The sequence below is a fragment of the Mytilus edulis genome, chromosome 5, assembly GCF_963676685.1.
Source record: "Mytilus edulis chromosome 5, xbMytEdul2.2, whole genome shotgun sequence".
Classification (NCBI taxonomy): Eukaryota; Metazoa; Mollusca; class Bivalvia; order Mytilida; family Mytilidae; genus Mytilus; species Mytilus edulis.
In genome coordinates this window covers 40,227,881-40,238,498 of record NC_092348.1, presented here as the reverse complement: position 1 = coordinate 40,238,498, position 10,618 = coordinate 40,227,881, and the positions used below count along the sequence as shown (strand labels likewise).

Here is a 10,618-nt window from a genome sequence, read left to right as displayed (position 1 = left end):
TAATAGGGTTAGAAATTACAGATAAGATAATAGATAAGGCTCATGACACGCACAAATTAGTATATAAAGTTATCAAGCCGCTATAATGTTTATGGCGAATTTCTTGATATTTTAGGTGAGTGTCTTGGTTCTGAAATAATTTTCATTTGAATTATTTTTCTTTTAATTTTACTTTGGAAAAATAAAACAAGTTTATAAATAACTAATATTTTAATATCAAAGGTTTAATTAAATAGTCATTACCATTGTTTTTAAATCAGCCCTTAAACCATTTATTGCTACGGCTAGCAATATATCATCAGATATATTTCTGTTAGTAGCTAATTTTAACAATCCAGATAAGAAATCTAGTACAGACTCATTTCTTCCTTGATGGGTTTGTAAAATTGTTATGTCTAAAAGATGTTGTTTATCTTTAAAACGATCTCTGAAAGCAGCGATCAAAAAAACAAAATGGTGTTTCTTTGAATCGGCTACTGTGTCATACCAAATTTTGGCATGACCTTCTAAATGAAAAGGAAATGACTCTGCACTCTTTTTCTTTGACAAATCATAAAAGCTACAATATTGATTAAAATCAATTAACCAAGTTTCCGGATTTTGAGTATTGTCAACTTTAAATTTTTCAATTTCCAAAATTGATGACATGTTATAAATATTCGTAGGATGTTGTATTGTCCTACCTGTGAAAGTTGTTGACACAGCTGTTGTTACTCCTGCTCCTGTTCCTGTTCCTGCTTCTGCTCCTGTTCCTGTTCCTGTTCCTGCTTCTGTTCCTGATCCTGCTCCTGCTTCTGTACCTGCAGCTGTCGTTGCTGGAACTGTGGTTGATGATCCTATTGTGGATGTGGTAGCAGTCACAGTTGAAGCAATTGGTGTCGTTGTAAAAACTGTAGCTGAAATTGGTAACTTAGGATAAAGAGATGAAAAATGTTGTGGAGTTTGTAGTTGATTGGTAATAGGTACCGGTCTTTTAGCCAACGTGGATGGAATGGATGGCCGGTGTACCATTGACGGTCTTAAAGGAGTTATACTGGTTGGCAGGGTAGATTGTCCTGTCCACGATGAAAGAAAGGAATTTTTGGTTGAATGAATAGGCGATGATTGGAAGAAAGGCTGGTCTTCGACGTAAGGTATTGTGGTGTCGTTATCACAATCATCAACTGGATACGACGGTGGATGATCGGCTTTGAAGCTGACAACGTTGTCTGGTTGTTTAGTAAAAAGGTCTAGATTATCGAATGCCGATTCAATATTGCACTGGATTTCCTGGTGATAATTGGATGGTGTCTTCCCTGGTTTTAGTGGTTTCTTTCCAATGTTAAACATTGTCCTCTACCATTCTATTATTATCTTCTGTGAAAAATATTTTATAGTCAATTATTGTTTAACTGCTATATACTTTAAAGCCAAACTTTCATGTTCAATTTGTGAACATAAGAAACAACAAATAATCTTTTGTTTCAAGTAAATGTCACGTTGTTCTAAGTGGCGTTCTGAGAGTACAAATGTTACTTAATTTTGTTTGATAAAGGTTAACAAATTAGGTCATAAACTATGGACAATGGTCAACTACATTTAGGCATTATTATTTAATAGGGTTAGAAATGACAGATTAAGATAATAGATAAGGCTCATGACACGCACAAATTAGTATCTAAAGTTATCAAGCCGCTATAATGTTAATAGCGAATTTCTTGATATTTTAGGTGAGTGTCTTGGTTCTGAAATAATTTTCATTTAAATTATTTTTCTTTTAATTTTACTTTGGAAAAATAAAACAAGTTTATAAATAACTAATATTTTAATATCAAAGGTTTAATTAAATAGTCATTACTATTGTTATTATAATATATTTAATTTGAATTGTTTATAGTATTTTATTATTGTTTTAATTGATTTTAACTTTAAATTTGTACTGTGAAATTATATCGTAATTATTGTGATGTTTCAAATACTATATAAATAGCGAATTTCTTGATATTTTAGTTTGGTTTTCTTTGCCATTGTTGTCCCGGCCTACTACATTGAGCCTCCCCTAGATTGCGCCAAAGGGCATTACAATGGTCGGGTTAATAAATACCACAACAACAAAACACAATAATTCTAACACAATATAAATTTAAAAAAAAAAACTCTTTAAAAAGCTATCGAAATGTAATAGTCTGAACACATTTCACCTCTCATTCCACCATAATAAATTGCAGTTACAAGTGTCACAAAACTTTCCTGACCTCTTTTCTTAAACCGTAATAGAGGGAAGCGGGAAGGAGGGGTCCAGATCCAGAAATCCCGTGCTTAAAAATACGAAATCCCGAGATCCCGAATTTAAATAAATTTCAATGCCGACATCCCGAATTTCGGAAATAGAATTCTCGGATCCCGAAAGGGTCAATCCCGATATCCCGAGCTTAAAAACAACAGATCCCGGAGTCCCGATGAAGATCCTATCCCCCCCCCCTTTTTCGTAATATTATATTCCATTCATTAATAATCTTGAATTGAGACTTGTTACTTCAAAATTACATTCTCTTATTTTGAATGATGCACACAGGCACAATAAAAAAAAACAGATTTCGCTATATATCTCTTCGAAATTGGAATTTGATAAAGAAGAAATGACATGTTATAGTTTATCTTACATGTGTAATTTCAATTTCAATTTGGTTCTAAATTTAGATTTAGTTTTCCCATAAATTGCGGACGGAATAGAAGACACCTGTTTATTTTCTGCACATGTACTGATGTAGAAAAAGTTCAAAACTAGGAGTTGAATGACATAGTTTTTACTTATTTTAACATAAATGTAAGAGTGAAACAACTTTTAAGTTACTGAGTAATTTTTTGGGCCTAATTTGTTTATTTTTCGTTTGTTGTCTTTATTCTACCGACTTGTAAGTGTTGCGCTAGTGGTCAAATTATTCTCTTGGTATCGTTTGATTTCTTATATGAATATATATCATGTCATAAAATTTTCAATTGCACAAAATACGAACATTTCAACGTCTTTTTAAATTTAACAATTTAATTCACACGTCTTTCATTAATTATTTGTAACCTATTATAAAAACTTTACGTTGAGTACTGTGTTTTTCGTTCAAGACTACGTCTACGTCTTTTTAAAACGATATTGCTGGGTCAATTCAGGTTTCATTTTTATTAATTTGATATCAATAGAAGTAAAATTGTTACATGTTTATTTGTTTATTTGTTGATAATGTTGTTGTGAGGTGTTTTTTTTTTCGTTCTGTTGATATCATAAACACGAAATGCCTTCTCCTACGCGTCTAAAACAAAACAAAAGTTTTTAAAGTCAGGCTGCACACGGAACAACGTACAGAATGCTTTGATTTCTAATAGGAGTAATTTAATTAAATTTCTATGAGGTTTTAAGACAGCACAGGCGTGCTTGTTGGATTCATAAAAAACCGCAAAAAGTAGTTTCTCTTTCGTGTGTTCTTTCTTGGAGTAAGGGAGATAACTTGCGTAACTAACGACGAATGTTTTTAATCCCGTATTCCACTAGAGGCGTGCAATTACGTACACTTCGCCTTAATTAGAATTTTTTTTAAATGTTTATGAATTTTTAAAAATTCCACCTGGCAACCAATTAGACAATAGTTTAAGTTGAATCAATGCAGACAAAATCATTAACTGATGCTCATTAGCAAGAAGATATATTTGTTTTTTATAATACAACTGACATATAAGGATCGTGATGGTGCTATATCGGTTTCCAAGAGCAAAATTGGCAGCGCGTCATCCCTACAATGGCTTCCATTTCTACAATAGTGAAAATTAACTGGCGTAATGGGGAGATAATTTTGACGAAGTAGATTCCTGACTGGTACAGTGAGAAATTCAAACAAGTGTAATTTTCTAATTTCTGGTTTCAAAGATCTGGTTGAAACTTTTACCCCCACTTGAAATATATTTCTTTCAGTCAACTAAGTCTGGTATTCATGGACATGTGTGGTTTCAAAATGGAGAAAAGAAAATAATGCAAAACACCGTTGTAAATATAATATCTTATTAATAGCCGAAAGCACATGGTACACAGAACCTTACACCTTAACAGCTTTAACGTATTAAGTGAATGCAATAATCGCTTCAAATTTCTTTCCGTTTTCTTCAAAAGTATCCAACATAACGTCTTTAAATGATGCCTTTTCTAGTGTTTCAATAAATACTAAATGGTCCTGAGGTCCATACTGCAAAAGTCCTTTCTCGCGGGCATGTTTGATTGACTTTATACACAATGTTGTAACCATGAAGGAATTGGGTTTCAAAACCCTATAAAGCTCTCTACAGCATATCAACAGATCTGGCCAGAAATGAAAGCAATTACAATGAAATACACGGTCGAACGTGTCATTTTCAAAAGGAAGTAGAGAGACACAACCTTTTTGAATATGTAGTTTTCCTTCCCGAATTTCTACTTGTAATGTCTGTTTGGCTGTGCTTATTATTTTGTCGGATATGTCAATCCCATACACTTTACCTTTATTAGCTGAAAATATAGAATTATAATATTTGTAAGCGAGTTTGGTAGGTTGTCATTGATAACAGGTGCATTAGATGTCAAAACAAGAATGTGTCCATAGTACACGGATGCCCCACTCCCAGTATCATTTTCTATGTTCAGTGGACCGTGAAATTGGGGTCAAAACTTGAATTTTGAATTAAAATTAGAAAGATCATATCATAGGAAACATGTGTACTAAGTTTCAAGTTGATGTAACTTTAACTTCATCAAAAACTACCTTGACCAAAAACTTTAACCTGAACTTTGCACTATCATTTTCTATGTTCAGTGGACCATGAAATTGGGGTCAAAACTATAATTTGGCATTAAAATTAGAAAGATCATATCATGGGGAACATGTGTATTAAGTTTCAAGTTGATTGGACTTCAGCTTCATCAAAAACTACCTCGACCAAAAACTTTAACCGGACGGACGAACGGAGGCACAGACGGACGGACGAACGGAGGCGCAGACCAGAAAACATAATGCCCCTCTACTATCGTAGGTGGGGCATAAAAACGTCCTTAGAATTGACTCAATCTTTCAACTTTGATTAATAATAATATATTCAAACGAATAACAGAAAAACAAAAGTTTCTTATGAAGCAATAAACAATAAAATTGAGAATGGAAACAGGGAATGTGTCAAAGACACAACAACCTGATCAAAGAGCAGAAAACAGCCCAAGGTGTTAAACATGTTTTGAGAAATACACGGAATCGTTATGAAGTATTAACAATTTGGGACAGGAGGCTATCTTATAACATGTAACCTATTACCATCGATCGCGATGTGACTTCCGAAGATTGTCAATGGGCATGTGATCACGGTTTAGATGTAAAATAGCGTAGGATATTTTAGCGAAATATAGTGGTCATTTTAGTAGTCTTCATTTTTGCTCAATGTCCTGCGCTCAATTATATTTAAACCATGTAACATGATTTTCCCCCTACTAGTATTTACAAGTGATAGGTCAACTATGTTTGGTGTATCAATGACTTGTCCATCTTTCGGGGTTAATCAGACCTTGACCCCTTTTTGTAGTAAGTTTATACGATACCTTTATCTTAGAGACTTTTAACAATGCAAAATAATCAGAACCCAAATAAGGGTGAACTGGAGTGTTTGTAAAGGTTCATATGTTCTGCTTAACTGACTGTTAGCAGGGGAAAGTTAGAGGGCAAATACATTCCACAGAAAACTATATTAAATAATCATTTGTCTCTTAATATTTTGTCACTCTTCTGGCGTTTACCTAGGCTATGAATAAAATGTTTTGCCCAAGCAACTTCTATTCGAAATAATCTTCCTTAAATATATAAAACAAGAATGTGTCCATAGTACACGGATGCCCCACTCGCACCATCATTTTACATGTTCACTGGACCGTGAAATAGGGGTCAATACTTTAATTTGGCATTAAAATTAGAAAGATCATATCATAGTTAACATGTGTACTAAGTTTCAAGTTGATTGGACTTCAACTTCATCAAAAACTACCATGACCAAAAACTTTAACCTGAGCTTCACACTATCTTCTTATTTGTTCAGTGGACCATGAAATTGGGATCAATACTTTAATTTGACATTAAAATTAGAAAGATCATATCATAGGGAACATGTGTACTAAGTTTCAAATTGATTGGACTTCAACTTCAATAAAAAAAACTACCTCGACCAAAAACTTTAACCTGAAGCGGGACGAACGAACGGACGAATGGAGGCACAGACCAGAAAACATAATGCCCCTCTACTATCGTAGGTGGGGCATACAAAAGTATCTCAATCATTGAGAATTGATTCTAAACTTCTTTTTTTTAATCGAATCATCATCAATCTGTATATCAAATAAGTATAAACTTGCCTTCAACATATCTGCACGCAGAAGTTAACCCTATTCCAAGTCCGAATCCTACTTCTAGTACCCTATGGGTCGGTTCGATTCTACAAAGGTTAACCGCTTTCTCTTCTAAGTAAGTGTTCTTATTCAGAAATATCTAAAAATGTTACTGCATGTTAGTTCACAGTTTAAACATTCGAAATATAAACACATTTGTATAATATCCTGCAACGTCCGGTCTGTGTTTTTGTTAGTTGTTTTTCTGCTTTGTTTCGATATGAGTTAAGCCATTTCAACTGGTTTTTATAATTTGTTCTTATATGATTCTGTTATACTACTGTCCGAGGATATGGTAAGGGTTTGGCGCCAGCAAACTAGTTTAACTGAACCACATTCTGTATGTGCCTGTCGCAAGACAGGATCCTGTAATTCATTACCACATCAGTTGTTGTCGTTTGTTGCAGTATATCATATTTGTTTTTCGTTCGTTGTTTCGTACATAAATCAAACCCTCATTGCTCTCGTTTGAATTGTTTTACATTTGTCATTTAGGGGCATTTTAAAGCTGATTATGGGGTATTGGTTTTGCTCATTGTTTAGACCTTACCATAACCTATAGCTGTTAACTTCTATGTCATTGGTCTCTGGTGGAGACTTGTCTCATTGGCAATCATACCACATCTTCATGTTTCAATACATATGATATTTGAAAAATAGGTACAGAGTAATGTTCTAAAACAAATTCAGAACAAGGCATTTTCACTTGCTTTTCCTAGAAGAAACATGTCTTTTGATTATTCTTTATTAACATCCGAAGTTTACACTGAAACCACTCAACATCTATGTATGAAGCTGTGGAAATTCGAGGTTCATGACTTGAACGCATAAAACTTTGCTCAGTGCTTGGAGCACAAAAATCGTGATCGAAACATGAAATCCAGCAAATTGATTGATTGGTTGATTTTCGAGTCTGAGTACAAAAATCATGCTCGAAAGTTTTATGACCGTGATGCCTGATATCATTTCTATTTTCGATAACCGACTGAAGATCTTAACATGTCCAAGAGGATTATACATTTTCTTAAATTGGAAAATACTTAAGAGCCTTACAACTAAAAGGCCATAAACACAACAATCAAAAGGGTATGTTGTCTATTTTTTTCTGACTGACATAGAATCACAATAATAACGATTATAGAATGTTTAAACCAGAAATTTATCGTCCAAATGTATCATTTTTATCATGCAAATAACGAAGTACAGGCCACTAACCGGTGGCACATTGTTGGAGATGAAGAATCACTAGCAACGGTACAGAATCTATTAAAATGTGTTTTGAATGGGAAATTTGAAACATAAAACTGACTATCCAAAAAGTAAAACATTTGTGAGCTTAAATTCAAAAAAGGCCTATACAGAGCAGCTAGAGATTGATTGACTTATTGTCAGTGTTTAAAACTAAGAAAATAAGAAAATCTAATTAAATTACAATGAATAAAATAATAATATCTAACAGAGTACATGTGGTTATAATGACTGGAACTTGTGTTGTAGATATGGTGTGCAAAAAGACTTTTCAAAAAAAATGTCTTTCAAATATTATGGGCATTTGCAATTGCAGATTTTGTGAACATGCAATTACTTAACTCTGTTGCCAATGTTCAAGAAACTGAGGTTTGATAGACCTGGTTTCCCAATGTTTGTATAGGACTTACTTGTTAATTAATATAATAGTTTTGTTCTGGAGAATTTTAGCTTTGTTTTTCAATTTTGTGATACACCGATATACTAAGAGGATCAGAAATATTCAACGTGACCAAAGTTGCAGTCGAAATTTGCATCACACACTTACAAAGTTAGGACATACATGTAGTACAATGTAAAACCATCGTTATAACTTGGAAGTGACGAAGGTTTACATGGGAGAAAAAGAACATGTGGGTACTTTTAGAATCTTAAACAGAGTTCGAGTTAAATTACTACAGTGTTGAAATCCTCATTGTGAACTGAGACAAAGAACAACAACAAAAGCGTTTTACAAGGGCATATATCGATTAAGTTTCATGAATTAATACATGTTCTTTTTTCCATTGCCTAATTTGCAGACGTCATCTTTGTTGTCATTGACGGCTTTGGAAAAGTATTAAAAACCATACTTCAACAAAGACTGAGGATGACGATGATGATTGAAATCTACTACGTAGGAGGGTTTATAATATAAGATAAGGAGATGTGATATGATTGCCAAAGAGACAGCTATCCACCACTACTAAACGACGTAGATAGTAGCAACATTAGGTCACCTTCTACAATTAGCGAAAGCAATACCACATAGCAAGCTATAGAAGGCTCTTGTATAACAAAATGTAAAACAATTCAAAAGAGAAATCAACGCATATATATTCTCAATATGTACTCATGTAACTAGAAAAGTTGACACTGATAATGATATTATACCTGCCTTCATAACAATCCAGCCAAAGAATCCAAACTGTGGGTGTTTCAGATTTCTCGCAAGACCATTCTTCACTTTTATTTTCAAATATAGTATGAAATCCTATGAAAAGATACATTTACAAATGAAGGGAAACAACAGAACTGTTGATCATTTTTACGAATATGTACGCAAAGTGATTGCCACCATGATTTGACATGACAATCGTATTTAAAACCGTGTGTTCAGGAATGACTGATACACTTTATCAAAAGGGTTGAATACCCTCAGCCAATTCAGAATAATTATGTTAAGCCCCAGTCCCAATAGACCACGATCGCACCACGCTCACCGCGATCTAAAAAAAAATTAGATCGTGGTGAGGTCGCGGTATGAGCGGCGTGAAAATGTAAATTTTCGTTGCTTTCACGATGCTACTACGTCCCCATTACGCTTCTACAACGATCCCGCCACGATTAGACCACGTTCTCACCGCGCTTATTCTGCGACCTCACCACACTTATCAAGAGCTCTTCACGTTCTCACTACGACCATACCACGAGTTATCCGATTGCAACACGATCTTACTGCAATTATGGCACGATCTTACTGCAATTATAGCACGATTATACTACGTTCATACTGCGATCTTACTATGTTCTCAGCAATAACGTCAACATCGTGTTCCATATCAATACAGTTCCATTCCTTCTATTTCTGATTAATATGTAGATTTCTCGGAAACAATACAGTCATGCCACCAAAATCTACTAGAACACGTGGGCGTGGTGGTAGGGGTTGGTGTAGAGGCAGAGGGAGCAAAGTAACGATTCCTGATCAAGCAGAGAGGTCGGACTGACCAATCCAACCTAAATTGCTCGTCCATAAAGCTCAAATGACGATATGGAGCCTTGGCTCACACCGAACAGAACGCTATAAAGGGCCCAAAATATTACTAGTGGAAAAACATTTAAACGAGAAAAATAACGGTCTAATCTATATAAAAACTAGAAGCATGGTTGAGCCGTTAGAGCAAATGGCTAATTACATTCAGACAAACAAAATCTAGGGAGCTTTCTTGTATATTTTATGTGAAAATTACAATGAGAATGATGGTCGTAGTGTGAACGTAGTCAGGTCGTAAGAAGAGCGTGATGAGGACGACAAGAGCGTGCTAGAATCGGACTATGGTCGTGAACAGCGTGGTATAGTCGTAGTGGAAGCGTAGTTTGGTCGCGGTGAGAACGTGATGATCGTAGTGAGGTCGTAATAACGTCGCAATGTGATCGTAGCGCAGTTTTTCCGAATAGAATCACGCTTTCGCTACGCTCTCACTACGATGGTACAGCGACCTTTGCGATCTTACTACGATCTTAGTGCGCTCTCACTACGCTTCTACTACGACCTGATTTGGCCACGACCGCACCACGATTGTTTTGAACATGTTCAAAGTTGGCCACGCTCATCACGATCTTGAAGACCTCACCACGACCGTGATACGACCTTACTGCGATCTACACGATCGTACTACGATCATCAAAATTTGCATTTTTTTCACAGATCGTAGTGCGATCGTGGCCTAGTGGGACTGGGGTATTACTTACTTTCTAGTTTATTTACTGTTTATCAAATAGTTATGAAGTAAACATTATTTTTGGTGGGGTTCGTGTTGTTTATTCTTTAGTTTTCTATGTTGTGTCCTGTGTGCTGTCGTTTGTTTGTCTTTTCATTTTTAGCCATGGCGTTGTCAGTTTGTTTTGGATTTATGAGTTTGACTGTCCCTTTGGTATCTTTCGTCCCTCTTTTATATCTAATTG

General features: G+C 34.9%; 1 protein-coding gene across 1 annotated transcript; it reads right to left on the bottom strand.

The window, feature by feature from the left end:
* Nucleotides 1-4,057: 4,057 nt before the first annotated feature.
* Nucleotides 4,058-7,124, bottom strand: LOC139525088 (uncharacterized methyltransferase YdaC-like). Its single transcript, XM_071320270.1, has 3 exons — nt 7,044-7,124; nt 6,392-6,524; nt 4,058-4,510 (listed from the first exon to the last, which is right to left on the bottom strand). The coding sequence occupies exons 1-3, from the start codon at nt 7,122-7,124 to the stop codon at nt 4,089-4,091; spliced, it is 636 nt and encodes a 211-aa protein (XP_071176371.1). The 3' UTR covers nt 4,058-4,088.
* Between the last annotated feature and the right edge of the window lie 3,494 nt (nt 7,125-10,618).

Bases quoted from the DNA above. Each gene is read 5' to 3' on its own strand.
- LOC139525088 (XM_071320270.1), bottom strand. From the start codon at position 7,124: ATGCCTTGTTCTGAATTTGTTTTAGAACATTACTCTGTACCTATTTTT. The intron at 6,525-7,043 runs GTATGATTGCCA...TAACATTTTTAG, and splicing joins TATTGAAACATGAAGATGTG to ATATTTCTGAATAAGAACAC. The intron at 4,511-6,391 runs GCAAGTTTATAC...CTATATTTTCAG, and splicing joins TGCGTGCAGATATGTTGAAG to CTAATAAAGGTAAAGTGTAT.